The sequence below is a fragment of the Sinocyclocheilus grahami genome, unplaced genomic scaffold (assembly GCF_001515645.1).
Source record: "Sinocyclocheilus grahami isolate Dianchi unplaced genomic scaffold, SAMN03320097.WGS_v1.1 scaffold533.1, whole genome shotgun sequence".
NCBI lineage: Eukaryota > Metazoa > Chordata > Actinopteri > Cypriniformes > Cyprinidae > Sinocyclocheilus > Sinocyclocheilus grahami.
Genome location: NW_015505712.1, coordinates 875,187 through 898,510, shown reverse-complemented (window position 1 = coordinate 898,510; position 23,324 = coordinate 875,187). Strand labels below are relative to the sequence as shown.

The 23,324-nt window shown below is 38.7% G+C and overlaps 1 protein-coding gene across 1 annotated transcript in view; it reads right to left on the bottom strand.

The window, feature by feature from the left end:
* Window positions 1–499: 499 nt before the first annotated feature.
* The window catches only part of LOC107555369 (zinc finger protein 644-like), a 23,069-nt gene continuing 244 nt past the window's right edge, over window positions 500–23,324 (bottom strand). The window contains exons 2-7 of the mRNA XM_016238131.1: window positions 20,273–20,393; window positions 5,833–8,574; window positions 5,137–5,679; window positions 1,610–1,723; window positions 1,405–1,510; window positions 500–814 (exon numbers count right to left, since the gene is read on the bottom strand). Of these exons, the coding sequence (XP_016093617.1) occupies window positions 601–814; window positions 1,405–1,510; window positions 1,610–1,723; window positions 5,137–5,679; window positions 5,833–8,574; window positions 20,273–20,393 (3,840 nt within the window). The 3' untranslated portion in view covers window positions 500–600. The remainder of the gene's footprint in view (window positions 815–1,404; window positions 1,511–1,609; window positions 1,724–5,136; window positions 5,680–5,832; window positions 8,575–20,272; window positions 20,394–23,324) is intronic.

Sequence of the window (23,324 nt, the reverse complement as noted above, 5' to 3'; positions counted from 1 at the left end):
TTTCCTCAACATGTTAAATGACGCATAAGAGTAGATATAATAATTCTTAACCATAAATGAAGCACTAATTTTGTATATATATATTATCATATTGATATATTAAAAATAGGTTATACATTTTTTGTCAGTGTAAATAAACATTGCGTCGCAAAATTACAGTAAATAGCAATAAGTCCTTGTAGCTGTCTTTGAAGCTGATCAGTCGACATAGTGCCATGTGCTAAACAGTGACCTCTGAATTCTATGATTTGGACAGTTTCTAAAATCTAGCTGCAGAATTTTAGACTTGCAAGTCACAGCAGTTGAGAACTGCAGTCAGCGGAGAGACTGCATAATGTGCACATCCAAGATCTAAATATAGCTCTACATCTATGTTGCAAATAGCATGCCCTTACGAATAACCGAAGATTGATATAATAAAATTGGGAAATAAACCAAAGAAAAAAAGAATAATATGCAATATAAGAAAATCTTTCATTTATATTATATATTTCTATTCTGTATTCATATATAGATCTATATACAGTATTATATGTGTATTTGTTTATGAACATGTGCAGAACAGGTGTACAGTGAGCATAGCTGGTGTGTAAACGTGGCTTAGGAGACCCCCTCAGGCAGACTGAGAGGAGGGTGTGTATCCAGAAGCAGACGCTCCGGGGGAGATGGGGAACACAGCTCTTTACACAGCGCCGAAACCTCCACCATACCTGCACCCACGCCGGGGATACTCGTATGCATAAGATGCCTCTGCAAGTGCTTGATCCAGTCTTCCTGAATTGACTGAGGACCCTGGAAGATCAGATCGCAGAACCTGGGGGAAAGAAAGACAGATATGAGAACTCCTGGTAGTGGTAGGAGAGAGTGCAGGAGTGCTGTAAAGTACCTGCAGGTCATTCTGTAGATCACTTCAGAGGTGGCGTGTGAAGATGAAAATGCCTTTCTTTTTGGCCCAGGCCTTGATCTTGGCCTCTTCTGTTTACAATCACATGCTGTGAAACAAACGACGTAATTGAAATCAACAAAATGCTGAGTGGCTGGATGATTAGATTAGATTAGATTAGATTGGAAGAGCAAGTATGAAATCCTACTTGTTCCTTCTAATAAGGCAATTTTCTTCCGTCGCGCATATGCTCGGAGATGATTGGACAGGCTGACAGCACTGTGGAACGTCGTGTTGCAGTGGATGCAGATCTTCTTATTTTCTGGATCACAAAAATAAAAAGTTTGGAGCTAATGAGCATTTAAATAACATCGATTAAATCGATGACCTGTGCTTTTTTTCCTGTAGCTGCTCTCCACTCAAGACTGCTCTTTAAAAAGCAAAAGCATGTTAGGGAAAGAAAGACAGATATGAGAACTCCTGGTAGTGGTAGGAGAGAGTGCAGGAGTGCTGTAAAGTACCTGCAGGTCATTCTGTAGATCACTTCAGAGGTGGCGTGTGAAGATGAAAATGCCTTTCTTTTTGGCCCAGGCCTTGATCTTGGCCTCTTCTGTTTACAATCACATGCTGTGAAACAAACGACGTAATTGAAATCAACAAAAAGCTGAGTGGCTGGATGATTAGATTAGATTAGATTAGATTGGAAGAGCAAGTATGAAATCCTACTTGTTCCTTCTAATAAGGCAATTTTCTTCCGTCGCGCATATGCTCGGAGATGATTGGACAGGCTGACAGCACTGTGGAACGTCGTGTTGCAGTGGATGCAGATCTTCTTATTTTCTGGATCACAAAAATAAAAAGTTTGGAGCTAATGAGCATTTAAATAACAGTTCGATGACCTGTGCTTTTTTTCCTGTAGCTGCTCTCCACTCAAGACTGCTCTTTAAAAAGCAAAAGCATGTTATATGGCTACACGAGTGTGTAATTTAGAAAAGGAACACAGCAGCTTGAAGAAAATAAAACTGTGATTCCCTGAGTGTCATCACCTCCCACTCCATCTGTTTTCATATCATAAAGATCGGCTGTGCACTCTGTTTTTGAGGACATGTAGTTGTATGTTCTCAGTATTTGCACTCAGTTTGATGGTTTGTTTGTTTGTTTTTAGACGCAATGTTTGAAACTATTAATCTGCTCTCATTGTATTTTTAGATGAAATGTGTTCATTTAATGCTAATCTACAGCTGTTATATGAAGCTTGACTATATAAGTAATAATATATGTGACCCTGGACCACAAAATCAGTCTTAAGTCACTGGGGTATATTTGTAACAATAGCCAAAAATACACTGTATGGGTCAAAATTATCGATTTTTCTTTTATGCCAAAAATCATTAGGATATTAAGTAAAGATCATGTTCCATGAAGATATTTTGTAAATTTCCTACCGTAAATATATTAAAACTTCATTTTTGATTAGTAATATGCATTGCTAAGAACTTCATTTGGACAACTTTAAAGGCGATTTTCTCAATATTTTGATTTTTTTGCACCCTCAGATTCAAGATTTTCAAATAGTTGTATCTCGGCCAAATATCGTCCTATCCTAACAAACCATACATTAATTAAAAGCTTATTTATTCAGCTTTCAGGTGATTTTTGACAAATTTACACTTAAGACTGGTTTTGTGGTCCAGGGTCACATATGGTAGAAATGTTTCATGATCAAAAATATCTTTAGTAATCAGGGTTTGTAATATATGCAAAGGGTATACAATAATTACAACCTAGGGCTGTCAACTGATTAGATGTTTTGGTCCCTCTTTATATTAGGTGACTTTACTATATACTTGGGTGAAGAAAAATTGATTGTTAGCTACAATGTGTTTATTGTGTTCATGTTGTATTGCATAACCCAGCAATATAGCAATTTGACATCAAATATTAGACAAGACTTGATCAGGATGCTGTAACATCATTTTAAACTCAGTTTGGATGGCAATCTCTTCCGGTGGTAATTGGGTGAAAATAGGAAGTCAATCCCACATTGAAATTGGTTTAATGAATGTGTCAGCCAATATGTTTGACATTCAATTCATATCCAATCAACATAGTGTCAAGTTTTTGACACCACTTTGATTTGCATATTTGTTTTTTGACGTCAATTTTGGTGTCAATTTGATGTCTTTTCAACATCAATCTGCACTCTGTTTTGATGTTTTTGAAAACAAGAATGTGTCCCGTGTGGACAGTTTCTTACTCATTCAGTGTTGTATCAGCTGGGCCACTGCAGAATTTGCAAAAATATGATTTGCATATAGATAGTGCTCCTTTCCTTAATATAGGAGTTACATAAAGGTCAGGAGGCATGAATTGTTAATTGTGTTAATAGTTCATATAATCACATTATTATCATTAGTATTTTTATTCATTGTACCAAATCAACATTTTTAATTAATAATCCTAATACAAACATAATTGTAGATTGAAAAATTAGAATTGGAAAAATTCACAAGAAGACATTTTTGACACTTTTGGTCATTCGGGGTAATATCAACGAAAGGACATACACAAAACTCCTTCTGAGATGATAATCTCTTATTCTTTTACTTGATTAAGAAAATATAAATTCATGATTTACATATGTACTCATCTAGACTACTCTGAAAAGCACAAACTGCTTTTTTTCTAACTGGTCTCATTGAACCTCCTGCAATAGTTATACTAAAAATGTATTTAACAGTGTATATCCAATTAAAATAGACAACCTGTGAAATAAACGTGATTGTAAAACTTCATTAATTAGTTTTTTTATTAATGAAATGGGAGTTTTATTTGGGTAGACATGAAACAAAGGTGTGCAAATACAGCTGATGTGTTTCCAGTAGTACATAAAAGAACGCTGTGTTTTACATTTGAATTTCAAAGCCACTTTTGATGACATTCATTCTTTTTGTACCTGCTACAATATTTCAATGAGTGGCAAACTTTTGCCATGCACTCTCTGAATCTTGTGTTCCCTTTCTCTTTTAATGGAATCAACTGGCAACTTCAAGGTTACAGGAAGAGAACTTTGTCTTAAGTATGAGGTGTCTGTCATACATATTTAATATGGCGTGCATGACTGAAATTGGGTTTAAGGTGCACTGTAAATAATGAAGGCAGTAGAGGTGGAAAAACACATGAGAGCAGCTGTGAAACAAGTCTGTGCAGTCATGTTACACCATATTGATCATTTCTACCCATGCTTACTGTAAATATCTCAAATCAATGGTACGACACTTAACAAACTACTTTATTATTTGCACTTCAAGGGCTATAACTATTAACAAAAGACTAACAACAATAAAAACCCTATGTTATGGGAATAAAGAATGTTCAACGCAGGATTGTGACCCAGATATCTGAAACCTCACCTGTCTGTCACTCTCAGATTCTTTGATTCAACATCACTCGAAACAAGACAGATCACACGCTCAGCTGTCAGTGAACAGGCAAAAGCTTCTTGTCATGGAGTGGTTTTGTTTTCACTAAAATAGCTCAGTATCAATGGTACTTCCAAGCTCTCTTTGTCCATTTACAATGCAAGAGAAAATAGAAATTAATGGCCAATTAGCAGCCTAATATTTGTTCAGCCACTAAACAATGCTAAATGGGCATATGTAATTAAATATATAAGTAAAGTATTTTCATCGTAAATATAAATAAGAATTTCTGAGCCTTGATATTGGCTTTGTACAATAGAGGAAGAAGCAAAAATTTAAGTCGTTATCCACTTTAAATTTTCCCTCTAGTGAACCATTAAATGCTTCAATAGCAGTTGATTAGTTGGTACAGACATATAAAACCAAGCTAATCAACTCAAACATTGTTTTGGTGGAGAAAATGACAATTCTGTCACTGAACTTCAACTTGAATAACTGGGGGTCATTATTAACCTGTTATTAAAGACACTTACACAAACTGAAGCTGTTGCTGAGAAAACATAATTACACATGAAATGTTTCGTCATTAATGTTTAAGGGGCCAATTCTTCTTCAAGAGGTTCAATTAGACTACTAATGTCTTCAAATTTGAAATAAAGGTACTTTACAGAACCATGTTACTTAAAGAAACTCAGCTGCAGTACTGGTGTTTTAAAATTTTAGTTCTGAATTTCAGAGGTTGACATAAAATAAGCTTTGTAAATTAGTATTTAATACATTTTCTGGGTAACAACAAATGACACATGAATGAGTGAGTGTGTGGTTACTAACCTTGGCTCCAGGTAGGATCCAGCTTCACAGATGGTGTTCTGGGTAAACTGCCACTAGTGGAGGAGATGGTCAAAGGGGTCCTGGCCTCCTCTGAGTGACCTTCAACCTCCATTTCCTGCTCCACTTCCTTATTTCCCAGCAGATCCTCTAAAGTGCTAGATTGGACCTTATCGGTCCTCTTTCTCTTTCTGTCAACCTGGGGGGGTCTGATCATAGTCCATTCATCTGGTGGGCCAGTTGTATGGTGGATCTTCATGGGAATGCCGGAGGATGTAAGAAACAGTCCATCACTGCTGGCAAACTTTTGAGAGACAAAAGGTTTCGATAAGTGCGGTCTGGAACCAAACACCCTTATAATGTTCCTGTACTCCGTCTCATCCTGAAGAAGTTCCGTCAGGATGCAGAGAGGTGACTTGCTAGCGCCCGAAATTGGCTTGCCAATCCGCTTCAGGTGACCCCGCACATGATTGGAGAGGCCAGTCTTAGTGTCAAACCAGCCCAGGCACAGCGGACAGGTATGCTCGGTTTTAGACTCTGGCTTATCTGCCATGATGAAAGCACATAATTACTTTAAATGAATAAGTTACATGTAGAAATGATATGTATATAAATATAGGTTATGCATGTGTGATTTTAGTTTGAGAGCATTATCTAAAATCACAATGACTTGAACAAGGAAAGGTGAACAATAATCACCTTTTCTGATTCTGCGAATCGCTGAGGGGATTTTTCTGCGTATGCGAGGCTGGCGGTCCTGAGATGCCACTTGCTCAGGTGACACCACATGACGAGCATCATAACTTAGCCCCACCCTATGTAAGTGTCCTCTCACGTGGTTGGACAAGCCCACCCCAGACTCAAATACTGCAGGGCAATAGGGACAGCACTTCCTGCCCACCGAAGGCAAAGGGTTGACAATATACTCTGCATAAGGGTCACTTTGCTGATAAACAACATGATCAGGGTTATCCTCACTTATTATACTCTCAATACACTCCTCCTTCACTATAAATGTACAAATATCATCACTGTCCACCTCTATGCTATTGTCTGAATTAGTATGATTGGCATAGTCCGGAATGCTGTTGTTGAAAGGGATGAAATAATCACTAGGGTTATTGCTATGAAACCGATCCGAAAACTCTTTGGTGCAGTCGCTGAAATCCTGAGAACCTTCATAGTCATCTCCCTCTTGTGGTGTACTAGAGTCCCATTGTGGAGACTCAGGCTCACATTTTGGAAGACGCACATGAGGAATATCGGCATGGGTGTTGCGATACGGGATTGACATTTTTCTTTTTGAAGGTACTTTGTGCCGCAGCGTTTGCAGTGCTAAAGTACTGCCGGTTGAAGGATCTTTGGGACGGTTCTCAGTGCCAGGGTTCAGACAGGCTGCTTTACTCACGATCTCTGTTTTCGTTGTAAGATGTACGTCAAAGCTGGAAAGATATTTTGTCCTCTTTTCGGAGACAGCGCTTTCATATTCCTGATTGTCTTCTTCGACATATGGGAGACCTGTTGTCACGTCTATTTTCTCTGTAGGCAGAGGGGATAATTTGCTTAACTTGTCACTTCTCAGTGAGAATGGTGACAGTTTTTTTGCTGGGCTGCCATGGCTCCATTTGATCAGCGAGGAGCTGAAACCATCACAGGCTCTTTGTGTGTCTTTGCTTTTCACATTAAGGTCAGCTGATCCATTGGGCCTAAAGGGCAGCTGAACTCTGTCCTTAACAGACCGCTTCTCTGTGCTTTGAATCTTTGGCATAAGTAAAGATGAATCCATGTTTTTGGGTTGGTCCAACACAGCTTTTATGTGGTCATCCACATTGCTGTGTGGTTGAGGTTCATAATTCTCAAATTTTTGCCCATGTATAAGCTCCACGTGCTTTCTGAAACTGTATATGTTCTTACTTCTAAATGTGCAAATTTGACATACAAAAAAGTCGCCAGTCTTGCCACATGTGTTGTGGTGAGCTGTGCACTCGTGTGCCTCCATTTCAGTCGTAGTCATGTGATCACATTCCTCACAGCTATAAGATGTCTTCTCCTTCTCATTAGTTTTGCTATGATGGACGAAAGTTTTGGGGCACTTCGCTCCAAAGACACACTGGGGACACTGAAGACAAGCTCTTCTTCCCTCGACATCTATCTTACTGAAACCTTTAATCTCTTCCATCAGCCTCTCCCTACGCACCTGGTGGATTATCATGTGCTTTTGCAGAGACGTTAGGTCTCGGAACGAACGCCCACACTCTCTACATATAAAGGGTCGGGGAATGTCTTCTCGTCTCACCTTATTATTCCTATCTAAATGATACATCATATGCCTATGCAAATGCCTCTTCTCCTTGAAATTATCGTTGCACTTTGAACAGGGGAAGAAGGACAGCTCCTCGCCTGTTTTTTTCTCTGTCTTTAACCGTGCCGATTTTTCACCCATGTAGGTGTTTGTTTCTACGTCGCTGCCGCCTTCATCACATTTCTCTTCCTTCTCGCTTGAAATTAGCTCCTGCATGGCAGCTGACTTGTCGCAGAATTTCTCCAGGCGCAAGCCGGCATATGCTTTCAAACTTTCCGGCTCTTTCCTGAAGGCATGTTCTTTGTTAATGGACGACTCAAAATCGGAGTCTTCGTCGGTTAGGGAATTCTGGGATGCATAATCAAAGCCATCATAAACCTGTCCTCCAGTGTCAGCCCTCTCCATGGCATGATTTTTACGCATCCTCCGTCTACGCTTGGCAGGTGGAGCTCCATCAATCTCTACCTTTGTTCTTACTCTATCACCTGCTACGCTGCTTTTCAACAGTATCCGCATGAACTTCTCCTGCAGGCCCCAGTTCAGACCATCACAGTCATCAGAGGAGCTCTCTGACAACTCTGAATCAAAGTCCCATAAGCACCCTGCTTTGATTCCCTTTCTAGCCAACAGTCGGTTGATTGGCCTGTTATCCAAGCCTTCCCCCACCAGCACATCTAAGGGGGCCTCACCGTCACTGTTGTTTGATTCAGGTGAGGCCCGTGCAGGCCGCACTTTTAGGGCGCACCCTTCTGTTTTCTGCTGGGTGTCTGATTGAAGCTCACTGGGAGGCGGTAACACCTCAGGGCTGGTGTCTGTCCCGGGCAGAGGGGACATGTCTTTGTTGTGGACGCAGGGCTCCTCTGAGGTACAGTGTGAAGCAGCTCCATTAACAAGTGCTCCTGAAGGCAATGAGTCGTTTGTGCTGGGGGCAGCAGGGACGCTACCACAGACAAATGGGTTCGGCTGGACTCCATTTAAAAGGTTTTGGTGACTGTCCAAGGGCAGGGGCTCTGGTGGATCCAAGCTGTTATTGTTGTTGTTGGGAGAAGATGTGCTTGTCAGCTCTTGAGTGTCATCAGAGGAAGATTCTACGTCTTTGTCTTCTTCTGCACTTTCTTTTACTGCCGCCATAACAGAGTCTGCAAAAGAGAGACAAGCGATCAGTTTCAAGTCAGCATCTCCATATAACTACTTATAAGGGTCAATGTCATGGTGCAGTGTCCTTGATAAAGGGCAAGAAAACACATAGCTGCCAAGTTCTCTTTGTATTTATTTTTTGTAACTTTCAATAAACTTTTTTTTTCCTTCTTTTTTTTTTACAAATATCAAAAATATTTATGAAGATGGTCTGTATGTTGGTTGGAAAATTACTTTATAGGCTGCATACCTTTTAGCACTCAAAGGTAATAAGCAGTTAAGCAGTTTTGTTATTTCAAATATTATAATTCATTATGATATAGGTACAGTTCTTTCACATTGATATTTTTGTATTTATGCAATCAAAAAAATCATAAATTAAAACAGACATCAAAAAGAGCAGATCATTATAGGTATGAATTGCGTTTTAATGTATTTCTGAATAAATTAATAGATCCTATGAAAAAAGTGCATCACAAATATGTAGCATCAAAGAATCAGGCTCTCTTAAATGTACTAATGGTGGCCTAAAAAACACGGTCATAATTTTTTTGCCACAATATGCATCTCAAACACCCACTGTCACTGTTTTTTCACAACACACCCCAACGTTAGCCCTGGAAGTCCTGGTGAGGAAGCTTAATTATGTGAATGCACCTCTGGGATCTAACCTTCCTGTTTCTTCCACCAAAGTTCTCAGCCGCCTGCTAAAATTGACCAATTTCCATGGGAACAAAGCACACCACCAATAAGATCATATTATTCTGTCTTATCACTCTCTGATGGTGCCAAATCACATCCCAGCACGAGACTGTTGTTGCTTCAAACCTGACAAATTGGCACACTGCACACACATATACACCGGGAGACAGACACACACACACACTCAGGTAGAAACGCTCCCGTTCATGACTAGCCAGAGAAATATACCTCAGGTGTCATCAGCCGATCTAATTATATTTGATGGCTTTCAACAGCTCAACACCAGCAAACCTGTGGGACAACAGGACTGTGTTTAAAGGGTGTGTTAAAGGGGCCCAGGCTTGCTGTTGTCCTGCTAGGCCACAGTGTATGCTCTGAGGATTTGACATTCAGCACTAGCTGCTCTCAACAGGAAGCCGCGTTGCTAACGAAGTGTTAAATTCAGTGTTAATGAGTGGCTTCACTGTTACCACCTCCTAGGTAAACCTTCCGAGCTCCATATTCTCTCCATCTGTTGGGGTGTGAGGGGCTTTCGGAGGGAGAACAGACGCTCTGCATTTAAAAACGAACTTCACTGCAAACCTCTAAACAGCAGGGTGGCAAAGCCTCAGAATATGATTTCAGCTTTAAATTTACAGGCCTCATTAGCTTCCAGTTTCCACACTGATCTGTTCCATACATAACAAACAGGGTTCAGCTGCAATGCGTCTTTTAAAAATTCATTCACTTCTATTTACTTCATTTAGTCAATGTTAAAAGGCTGCCTTTGCCTTGCTGGAAGCTATTTACAAGGATTATGATCTTAAATACATTTACGCTCGGCACGGAGATCAATCTGAAGCGATTAGCTCTTTTTCTCAATCTCGCTCTAACTCTCTCTTTGAAATATGCTCAGTAATGAACATGTTTGAATTCACAAACAACAATGAATCGGTGGAGGTCCCCCTGTGATCAGTCTAAATTAACTGCACAAGTAAAAGAGCACTTAACACTTACACGACACACATATGTCATGTGCTCTCTCTCTCTTTCTCTCTCAGCCCCTATTCTTTCCATCAGCACTTGTTCTAACACTCGAGTTGCACCTCATCTTGAGGTTACTGCTGAAAAAATAAGAGGTGATAATTGCATATTATCATTACACATTATTTTGGAACCCCAGAAGGTAAACTTTTCTTGGATATTTATTAATCATAGGAGAATACAAACTACTTGCTATGTTCCACTTTGGTGTCTTCAACTTTTTTTCACCTACTACACTTTTATGATGGTGACAGAAGGCCAAAAGCTGGAAGTATATGTTCCAAGAATACAATTATGTGCTGCACTACAAGTGCAAAGAACCATTAAGTATGTTCTATAAATATGAGACACACTCACAGGGACAAAGAACTAAAATATCTATATCTATTTAAAAATAGATAACTTCCTAAAGTAGTATGAAGACATGGATCGATACGGCATTTTCCTTCTGCAGATGTAAGCTATGAAACAGAAATTGATTGCCAAAACACTTCAGATTCATTCAACTGAATGAAGCTGTGAAACCTCTTGTAGTTTCCTCAGACGCTTCCCCTAAAAGAGAGGACTACAGCAACTGTTGGAAAGACCAAGTGGGGCAAGTCATTCAGAGTAGTTATCTGTCCATGTGAATCGGCAACATGCCCAACTCCATTTCACTTTATCTATTACTCTCTCTCTCTTTCTTTCTTTTACCTGTCCTTCATTTCCCCATCCTATCTTCCTCCTTCACAGAAAAAAACACATCTAAACAAAGAGGGGAGGCCGTGGCCCCTCAAGTACAGAGCAGAGAATCTTCCTCGGTTAATGGGAGTTATTGATTTGTTTGACACACTGTGAATTTATGAAGCCGCCTCTCAAGTGTGAGAGACTAACAAAGCACAGCTGTGAGCAAACAAACAGGTAGCTATTCAACCTGACACCTCACAGAGACTGAGGACAGCCTGTCTTTCTCTTATTCTCTTGCCATGCTGAGGAAAAGCATTGAGTTCAACTCAAACAGACTCATGAACACACAGAGCAGCAGTGACAGGAGGAAACTCTTGCTGGGTTTCACAGCACATGCTACAGCTGACGGGCAAGAGACGTTCTGTGGAGTTTTTTTTTGGAAGGGAACACTCATATATTTGGGAATTTCATGTTATAAGTTGATTTATAATTAATTAAATTACTTGAATTAGAATTTGTAAAATGAGTTCAGAGGTCTCAGCTAACAAGTCTGGGTAACACTTTATTTTAAGGTGTCCTTGTTGCACCTGTTACATGTACTTACTATTATAATCACAATAACTTATGCATAATTACATGCAAGTAACCCTAAACCAACCCCTAATCCTAATCCTAACCAGTTAATTAATATTACTCAGTCCTTAAATGTATAATTACACTATAACAAGGACAGTTTAAAATAAAGTGTACTAATTATAAACATTTTACAAAATGTTTATCCTGCTTCACTATTAATTTATTTAACTTAAAACAAAATCTCTCAACACTAAGGAGCAGTGTCTACACCTAAAATAAATGTAAGGTATTTGCATTTTGATCCACTCTGCTGGTTGTGATTTTGTACTTAATTTTTCCAAAAATGTTACTGTTTATTAAAAAAAAAGGACTGACCCCTGTAGTAACCTTTCCACTTATACATTAAATGTATATATTAAAAGATTTGGCAGAAGCTTTTACCAAAGTGACTTAGACTGCATTCAAGTAATATATTTCTTCCTTTTGAAAAAAACCTTTGCGCCCCATCACCACACTGTACTGTCTGAGCTATAGGAAAGCAAATATACATTAGATAGCCGTCATTTGTTGCACACGATTTGTACCATACATTACAACCCTTGAAAAATGTGGATGTTGTTTTATTCCCCCTCTTTCTCCTTCGTTTGTAAAAGAAACTAAGTTGCACGGAGAGTGGCAAGAATCCAATTTCTTTTGAATGCTGTGTGGAAATTGAGAGCTCAGCAATAAATCTGCTTCAATACACAATCTCCACAGAGTGCAGGGGCAGCTACCTTAGAGATCTCTCTCTCTGTGTCTAACAAACCGCTGCTTTACCAGGAGCCAAGGCTGCCAAGTCTAATGTCTTGGTTGCCACAGCACTGCAAAGTTGCATTATCCATGGGGTTGCCATTCATAGCCAAGGTGATGCAACATTGCGGCTTTGTTAACTAACCCGGATTAAAAAAACGGTCCACACCAATTTGCCTCTGGATTTCAAAACAAAAGAGCACATTCTTCCTCAACCCAAACTAAAAGAGCATCAACACGTACTCAAGGACTCAATCACGCAGCTCGCCTCAGTACTCTTTCCTAAAATAGAGCGAGTGAAATGCCTGCACCTCCTGATGGTAGATTTAGGATCGGAGAGAGTGGAAAGGGGGGTCACTGGGCATGATAAAAGGGGACAGGGAGTGAGTGACAGTTGGGTTAAGACAGAAGTCATGTTCAATAGCAGGTAAGGAACATCAAAAGGCGAGTTCACAGGAAACCTATGCAACCTTATCTAGAAGGAGGATTTTCTGTTGTGTGAAGTAGATTAGTGGTGCCAGAGCTGCTGACATGGCCTCATTTGCTGCTCTGTAGTGTTAGAGGAGGATTAAACCATATAAACTTTGAAGCCTTAAACAATACCTTTCAAAATTAGACAGATTAAGGGAGGGATGTCTGATGGGGATTTCCCGTGGCTTTGTCAGTTTAAAACTTCTCTTTTTTAAAAAGGGAGCAAGAGAGCAGGAAAAAGAAAAATCTGAGCAGGTCTGGGGTTTCGGTTTTAATGAGGGCGCTCGTATTGTGAGCCGGGCAGTGGGTGTGAAGTAGCACAGGTCGACAGGCTCTTAAACCAGTAGCCTCTCTCTCACATTAAAGAATGATTGTCACTTAAAGAAGGGGGCGAAAGTTTTCTGGCAGTTGCATCACTGTGGTAGCTTTACGTGGTGGCACATCTCTTGATGAAAAATAGACATTGATTGTTGCACTCTAATTCTGTGTAAAATATGAAAGCAATGCGCCATGAAATATACTTCCACTCAGGTCTTTTTCAGCTGTGTTGTACGGCGTTGATTTTTCTTTACGTGAAATGTGATGATTACTGGAGATCTGATTTAAATACGGTGGGGCTACGCGGGCGCGTATCTACCGCTGTGATCGAGGGCAGACTCACATGTGTCTGTCTTGCTTGAGTAGTACGAAAGAAAAAAGCTAACTTTGTCACTGCCGCTTTGCTGAAGACACGTGACCAATCAGATGAAAGCGTGTCAATGTCAACGCTTGTCTACACGCTGAGGACGGGATCGGGTCTAAGCGAGCAGACATCAAAACGCTTAAATTTAGAGAAATGTCAAGCGCCGCAGGTTTCGGGATGAAACAACTTTTATTACCTTTTCTTAAAACGGAATGTGCCTCGCAAGCTAAGACATGAGCAACATAATAAAAGTGAGAAAGTGGAAAAAGGCAAATAGTGGCAGAGGATTCCTATCTAAATTAGGACCAAACATTCAGTCTGACTATCTGTTTAACCAATACTTAATCTAAAATAACACTGCTAATCAAAAAAATGACCCGTTCTTAACTGCACAAAGCAATGCTTGCACTTTCTGGTCCATCTCCCCCTGAACAGGCTCCCTTAGGATATTAAAAAACCATCACATTTTTATCAGTCCCTGCTGCTTGTCAATGGCGTCTATTAAAGCTGAATGAGGGGGCGGAGCTGCATCCAGACTGGTCATTAACACCAGAGCCCCACTCAATCAGAGCAACTTCCAAACATATCAAAGAGGAGGCTACATGCGTGCAGAAGCAGAGGTAGGGGGTGTGCTCGGTAACCTGAGAAAGGCCCCGTGGAGAGATGTAAATAACCTCCCGAGAGACTCCCGGGGGCTGTAAAGAAGATGCTAGCTGGGAGACGATGGGAAGCTAATGAGTATAACAGTAAATGTATACAAAAGACAGAAGGAGAGGCCCTCCCTCTTTATTCCAATTAAGGTGCTCTTATCAATAACAGGGCGCTGAAGCCACTTTCCCTTGCTGTACCGTCTGGTTGTACGTGCCATACAGCACTCCATGAAGTGAAAATGCAGCTGACCAAACCAAAAGTGAACAAAATGTGGTGTTTGATAAGCAACAAATCAGGTGATCTTTTAATTTTGCTATATAAAGAAACATAGCATGGCGTAAATATATTCATTTCAGAAAACATATGTAAACATTTGCCAGTTCTGCCAAAGGCAAGTCTATTGGAAATTAAAATTTTTCAGCATCAAGTTGGAATAAATACAAGGTTTTAATACTTACATTTTTAATACTTAAACAGGTCTCAGCAAAACAAATGTGATTTTCTGCCACAGATGTAATCTGCACAATTCAGTCCTTGTTTTACAAAAGTGCAAAACAAGCACTGTATTTACTTAAATCCAATATACTTTCGTCACTAATTATTATTATTATATTTACATTTAAGCCATGAGCTGACAGAATTTGCACTTCCCACTGGTCAGTACCATGATGACCAACAGATGGCTCTGGCAACATTTGGCCAGACTTTCTCTAACCAGATTACATAAAATAAACATGTAAAAACAAAGAATACACACATTTAAAAAAAAAAAAAAGAAAGAAAGACAGAAAAATAAACAGAAAAATAGGAAAGGTAAAATATAAAATAAAAAATCAAGAGCAAAAAAGATAAAGAAAAATAAATATATTTGTTTAGGGTGATATTTAATAATAATAATAATAAATAAAAGAAAGGGTTTGTGTAGGTGTTTGAGGACAAACGTAAACGATGTCTTCCTTTTAATTTTTTTTTATATTTCAAGATGTTTTTTTTTTTTTAATTATGAAATGATAATAATTAAAGCTTTGACTTCCATTTTTTTTATTTTCAAACTCTGGTTGTACAAATGGCATTTCAGAACCTGCTTGTGAACAATAAGCAGAATATCAGTATATGTACTGACTGCACAGGTAAACCATTCACACACTCTCATCTCTCTTAATACCACATATAATTCAGGGATCTCTTCCTGACAGAAATGTTCTATAATCACCCTGCAACCTCTGTTCAAAGCTCTAAAATATCACATCCAACTCCAGGAATAATTGGGAAATTTAATGAGATTGGTGAACCACAACCTTGAAGGATTTCGAAAGAAAAAGGTTTTGGGGGCTTGACAGTTAATTCTCAGGCAAACTTTTGCCTTTACCCTTTCAATCAATAGAAACAGTGGATTTAATTTTGGTTAATTGGTGCTCAGTAAGAGACACCCTTCAGCGTCGATAGAACATTCTTACGGCCTTGGTCCTATTGATTCTGGAATCTCTTAGGCGCTTACAAACGTGTCTGTTCCGATGGATTCTGTTCCTCTGCGGTCACTTTTTTTAAAAATGCAAGAGACCTCAAATAAAAGTGGTATTAAACGAGTATGCAATTTCACTCAAGCACAATCAATGCACTTACTATCAGGCACTACAAAAATCAAGCAATACTCTTAATTTTCCAGGTATTTCCACAAAGTTTTCTGCTGTTCATATAAGGCTAAGTAAACTGTTACCAACATTTCATACTGACACAACTAAGAGTATTTAAAAATAGACTATGAATGGCATAGCAGTCAGTGAATCTTCAGAGAGAAGCATTCATATATTTTAACTGTAACCAAGTTTAGCACCCTGCAGAGCATTAGTGATCAAATCCTGGCCCCTAGTGGTGAAGTCGTCAGTGTGAGATCTGGAGCCCGAGGCTGCTGCAGTCTGTTTGTAGCTTTTGGTGAGCTGAGAGATTTTACATGTGTAACTTCCCTCATAAAGTCTTTAATAGGAAGAAGTGTTCTCATTTGCTTATCTGGGGTGATGTGGGTAACTGACTGGCGGGACACCCATGCCATATATGTTTCAAAGTTGTGAGAATTGCGCTAAGAGAGAGGCAAGCTCTTGACTTGGAACGAGACTAACCGGCGACAATCGCATCTGTCAAATAATTTTGGCACACATCCCAAGACAAACTTCAGAGACAAAGATATCGTTTGAATGCAGAACGCAGACAGGTTAACATTTTTCGCACTATCATCTCCATTCTGTTGGATCATTGTCCAATTACACAAAATTATTTTGGCAGTTTTGCTCACACAACATTATACCCAGATTCCCCTTTTTGGCCTTTTTCTGGAGGGCTGCTAGAGGAAGATGAAGGTTGCCAGGTTTCCAAGCTGATGGGAAGTATGCCTGTGACAAGCGTAACTGACAGCTCTGATTTAATTTGACTGGTGATCACACCCAGCTATAGTATCAGAGCAGTTCACACATCTGTGCCTCAGCTCAAGGTGTTGAGACATGCCACCAAATATCTGGAACATTACACACACCCCTGGTGCTGTGTACAGGCAGCCAGAGCGCTGTCACTACAGCTTTCCAGCAACATTAGCGAAGACACAAATCTTGCATTCGCTGTTTGCATCCTAATTCTATAATCTCTTTTTTAATGAAATGTCCACACATTTATTAACAATTTGCAATGATTAATGAGACTATTGTGATTTTCTACAACACAGAAAACAAAAGACACTAAACTGATATTCTTTTAAATACATATATGGTTCCTACCAGTCTTTTCCAAAGCATTGGCACCCTGTAGTTCTCAGTAAACCCACCTGCAGCATGAACATATAGATAGACAGAGAATTGTTATTATTAGACATGTCAGGAGGTTAAAAAGGATATGTGTGGCAACATGTAAGGCCCAAATAGCAAGCTACGACATATTAGCAGTAGTAGTTATTTAATCAAAAATACAGTATATTACTGCAATTTAAAATAACTTTAAAAATAAAATTTATTCCTTTGATAGCAAAGCTGCATTTTCAGCAGCCATTATTCCATGCTCATACTAAAATGCTTATTTGGTGCACAACATTTCTTGTTATTATCAGTTATGCTGCTTAATATTTTTGTAGAAACCATGGTGCAATGTTTAGGATTCTTTGATGAATAGAAATCTATATTTTTGCTACAGTAACACATAAATTGCTACTATCCTATCCACCAAAACGCAGCTGGTTAATCATTAGGCTCAACATCTCATTTAAGCAAAAGAGCTCATTACATTCTAATAAACTGATGAGTCTGGTGGCTGTAATGAGAGGTCATGCTATAGGTTAAATGATATGGAATGAACAGCTAATAGTCAGAGCATAGCACTGGATAAATAGGCCTCTCTCTCTCTTGGCCTCTTCCTCTAATAGATTTATGCAGGTCTCAATGTTCTGACTAGATCAACAGCTTACTGAAATATCTCTCCGGCCCAGCTGCAGTAGTGCTGGCTTGCTAATTCAGGCCAGTGTACTTCCATTAAAACAGTCCCCTGTGTCTTCATTTAGAACACTGCGAACTGGGAGCCCAGCAAAAGCAGGGAAGATGGGACCAATTTTAAGTATTCTGCACATCCTAGAAATGCGCCTCAGTGGAAATATTTGACCTTGCTGAGTGACACATAATCAATTTGTTTGAAATCGGCTCTGGAGTCTGGCTATGTAATCTGTCTTTAAAGGATTTGATTATACATCTGCGCACATGCAGCTAGCAAGGTTGCATGAGCCTGAGCCCTGCTTCTGGTCTTGACCCTCCTCATTTATCTTAAGTAATTGGATTGTCCCCCCTAAATCTCTGTTAAGACTGCTGTTTACATTATATTAAGGTGATTATTATCAATGACCTCTGAATTTACTGTACGCTTTTCAGAAGAGAAAAGCTTCTTTCAAGTGGCAAATGAAGTGTGCATTATACAAGCTCTCTGAAATTCTTGCTTCTGATTGGTCATTTGCCAGATCCAGCAGCGAAATAATTCCAAATAATGATTCTTGTCCATGGCAACACTTTATAATTGGGGAATAAACTGCTCATGTCATTTGTGTCCTTGTGTTCAACATCTCCACAGTCTCTATAAGTAAAATAAAAATAAAAACCCAAATCAATATTTAAGTAACTGTGCAGTGGGCAGTAAAACAGTTGTTGTCCCTTACTTATCCAAATAATAGGTATTACTGGAGATACTTCTATTAGACATGATTGTGAAGTCTAAATGGCCATGAAATCTGTTGAAATCTATGAAACTAACACTGTAATTGTGGTTCACCTCAATGATAAAACTTAAAACATATGCCCTCGGCTTTATTAGTAAACACCAATAGAAAAGGTAGATATTCTTGTGTTTTCTTGGCCTCCATTTATCCAGTGTTCATGGTAACAAAGCAAACAATATCTGTATGATCACTGTATGCAGAATAATGTGTAAGAATAGCTTTATTGTAAAACTATGCTCAGATAATTAAGAATGACAAAGAAAAACAAAGAGTTGCAAAGAACGAATGATCCAAACCATAATAAGGGTACTTACAGCATATGAAAATAAAAACTAGAAGAAAATTATGCAGTCACACATTTGCAATAACAGTCCACAGAAACACCAACAAAGCGAAAACCTGGGTTATATTTCCGAACAAGCCAAACTGTCCTTAATATTTAATAATAGTATAAACAACATGTCGTTCCAGTCCTCTATTCTGATTGGACAGGCTGATTTCAAAGTGTGACATATAGTACAGTAACAACACAGGGACATTTCACTCTGCTTGTATGTGTTTGCTGTTGTCAAGGCCATATTATGTGAGTGGTGCAGAGTGGAGATTGTGGTGTTGTGAGTCTTTTTTCCCCTCGCAGTCCTCGCTGCATTGCTTGTTTCTATCACTAGTTTTGTTGGCTTGTTGCTATGGCTCTTTTTTTGTAGCCTAATATTTTTGTTAATGGAGAAGAAATATACAAACTAACTGGCTTTTTTTTTTGTCTGAATCAAGTTACCTGATATAATTACTTAATGATTTTATACAATTGTAATTAATAATATAAATATCACATTTACAGTTGTGCTACTGAATAGCCTATACGCAAAAGTCTGATTTCTGAAACCTCATGCGTACAGCCGATTCACAGCCATGCTGATAAAGAATTCCAGTAGCATGATATTTGTCATGATATTACTTCATTTATTCAGTTTATTTATAATTTTTTAAGGGTAGACAGTCTGACAAGTCACATACTTGCAAGTCAAACATTTGACTAGTGAGCAAATGAAAACACTGAATCTGAAGCTTGAGCAGAAAAAAAGGGTAGGCCTATACTCCGGCATTCAAAGTTGTCATGCAGCAAAACTAATTTGTGCACCTGATAAACTGACCAATGGAGGTAAAGCGGGATTTATCAAAATTATGTTTTAGAAGGGCCATGGTCATAGGTCACACACAGATATTATGTTATTTCATTTTATAAAGCTATAAAATGTGAATTTACAGCTATTAAAAGTTCTGGGAGCATGCAATCATTTTTCATATTGGGCCTATTTTTTAAACACCATTCAAAATGATCGACTGTGGTTTACAAGAGGAAGCAATAGCCTGGCGGGATGTTTGTTTGCCGCGGTGCGCAAACGCGATGCGCACAGATTCCCTCCAATCAAGGTCGCGCCGAGTGCCTTCAAGACGAGCGTCTAAACGCGTCTGCGCTCTTTAAGTGTCAAACCAGCGACTAGAGGCCGCGACACAAACTCCCCGCTGACACGGAAAAACGGATCGTCTCATCCAGTGACTGACACAGCTTTGGATCGATTCTGACACCCATCTTGTAAAAGTGTGTATAAAGTGTTTTTCAGGAGGAAACGAGAAACCGCGCGAGTGCGCTCAGATGGCACGACTTTCCCCAAATGCGATACTATTCAGAGCAATAGCGTATATGACAACGGAGGGGTGAAATGTTAGCTTGCGCGATTCGTGACTGGCACGGTGTTGACATAACGTTACCTGATGCCCGTGTATAAAAGCTCTCGTGCCCATGCAAGGACTCAAGCCACTGTACCCTTCGCGCATTCATCGCTCAACACGGTTAAACACACATCCGTCAAGTGAAGACGTTTGTAAACTTCAAACCTACCTTCCCAGAGAATGACACTATAACACTGGACAAGTGTGTCATGGTACTTGATTACAGTCCTTTTTTTTCGTCCTCCATCCGTTACAATGTCGCCATTTTGCCTAAAATTCTGCAGGTTGAACTAAAACTCCAGCAGGGATGTTCGGTCTGTGCGTTCACAAATCGCACCATGAACTAAGACCAAAAGAAACGTTTACATCCTTTCAAAGACAAAGTGAAAAGTTAAGGTCGTGTTGTTTGTCACGGAGAAATGGTCCATTGGGTGTTTTAAAAAAAGAGTGAAGTAGAGACATACTGTAAATCCCCCGCTCGCGATATGGATTATTCCACAGACAGAGGGTGAATTCTTCTTAGGTGAAGTTACTGCTGGTGTTGAAAAAAAAAACAGGTTAAGATGGTGGGAAGGTGGACTTGCACACCTAGCGATGTGGTGAATAATGGAATGCTTTTTATTTTGTCAGTGATTATAAGCATTTCTTGCTGGAAATTGTAGCCATACTTTTTTAGTTTGCAGTTTTAAGCTTTTTGATAACACCAGACACAAACAACTGTATTGTTTATAAGCATACAATACTGAATTCCTGAAGTTTTTGTTTTTACTTTTGTGTAAAGGAAAGGACTATTTTGCAAATCAGTACCATAAAGATGTATCATATGTATTTTAAAACAGATATGTAACCTCTAGTCTAGTGTAGCCTAATTGAAATTTAAAATAGTATTTAATGTCAGTGTTAATGACTAGAATACAAATTTGTTTGTTTATTTTCATTTAAGAATATTTTGAGCTGTTCATTTTTAGTCTGTTCTGGCACGGATAGCAAGAAACAATGCTAAATGCATAATATAATATTGACATGCAGTTAACAGTAAAATTGTGCATAATTAGAAAAGCTAAATGAATATGCTTAAGCAACTTCAAGCAGAAAATCGCAAGCCTTTTTTGTTAGCCTTGCTAACACAATAGAAAAAAGTGTCATGAAGGTCCACCCCTAAACATAACCCTCAGTTGAGCTGAAGCAGATTGTATGAAAACGTATTGAGTGAGATTGAAAAAGTTCACACCAATTAGCCAAAATGTAAAATCGCTATGAATTTCTGTGAGTGTGTTTATCCTACATTCAAATCACTCCATGATGTTTTGCTGCAAATGCATCTGTTGCTTGATAGAGTTGAACAAAACTATTCAAGGTAAAAGAAAGATGAATTGGTCTGTATCAGCAACACATTTTTATGCTAAAATGATTCTACAAACATATATTTTAACGACTATATACAGTAATTAGCACAGTTAGCATAAAAAAAATTTGACCGACTTGTCCGCTGTCATCAATATATATATACACACACAACCCTCCTTTAGGTCTAAAACAAAAATGTTAGACAATTATAGCCCTGTTGATGACAGCGGACAAGTCGGTCAAATTTTGTAATGCTAACTGTGCTAATTACTGTATATAGTCGTTAAAATATATGTTTGTAGAATCATTTTAGCATAAAAATGTGTTGCTGATACACACCAATTCATCTTTCTTTTACCTTGAATAGTTTTGTTCAACTCTATCAAGCAAATGCACAGATGCATTTGCAGCAAAACATCATGGAGTGATTTGAATGTAGGATAAACACACTCACAGAAAATCATAGCGATTTTTCATTTTGGCTAATTGGTGTGAACTTTTTCAATCTCACTCTTTAATACGTTTTCATACAATCTGCTTCAGCTCAACTGAGGGTTATGTTTAGGGGTGGACCTTCAAGACACTTTTTTTCTATTGTGTTAGCAAGGCTAACAAAAAAGGCTTGCGATTTTCTGCTTGAAGTTGCTTAAGCATATTCATTTTGCTTTTCTAATTATGCACAATTTTACTGTAACTGCATGTTAATATTATATTATGCATTTAGCATTGTTTCTTGCTATCCGTGCCAGAACAGACTAAAAATGAACAGCTCAAAATATTCTTAAAAAATGAAAATAAATAAACAAATTTGTATTCTAGTCATTAACACTGACATTAATCTTTTAAATTTCAATTAGGCTACACTAGACTAGAGGTTACATATCTGTTTTAAAATACATATGATACATCTTTATGGTACTGATTTGCAAAATAGTCCTTTCCTTTACACAAAAGTAAAAACAAAAACTTCAGGAATTCAGTATTGTATGCTTATAAACAATACAGTTGTTTGTGTCTGGTGTTATCAAAAAGCTTAAAACTGCAAACTAAAAAAGTATGGCTACAATTTCCAGCAAGAAATGCTTATAATTCAGAGTTCAGATGCAAAAGCCTCTAAGTGCCGTTTGAAATTTTCTTCTAAAATGAGCATTTTTTTCAAGCTCCTGTGTGTAGGTTCAGTATTTTCTCTTTAATGGAAATGAATAGGTTCTTTTCATTGCCATTAAAGTGAAATAACTGAACATAAACATAGGAGCCTGAGAAAAATGCTTATTTTAGAAGAAAATTTCAAACGGCACTTAGAGGCTTTTGCATCTGAACTCTTCATATATAAATTATTTTTTTCATTCACAGCATCTCAGTCCTGTACAGCTTAACATGTTGAAATCGCTTTCACTTTTTTTAGATTAGTGAGCAGATAACATCTCATAGCATCAGATGTGTTTGACAACTGAGCTGTGGGTTCAGCCCGTACGCTGCCGACTAAGCTTGAGCCTGGAGCAATGGTTTCGAAACATCACAGGAAACTACATTATTATACTGCTGCCTGTTAACAGGCAGAAAAGAGACGGTGTACCCGTTTAAATCTGGGGGCATGAATACAAAGGATTAGAGAGTTCATCATTTTACCAGAGGTGGTTTGTCTTTAAAGCAGGGCAGAGCAGACAGCACACCGCTTTTCATCCGTCCTGTTCCACAGGCAGCTCTGAGACCTAAACATATTAATGAAAGACATTCTTTCACTCGCTTCGCCCATCAACTCAAGGTCACTCGTCTGTGCTCACCTGTCCTTAAGGAAGAAGTTCAGTGTTTGTGGGGGCACACTGTTTAATAATGTCTTTTGAAGACCTGATCATTTATATATATATATATAT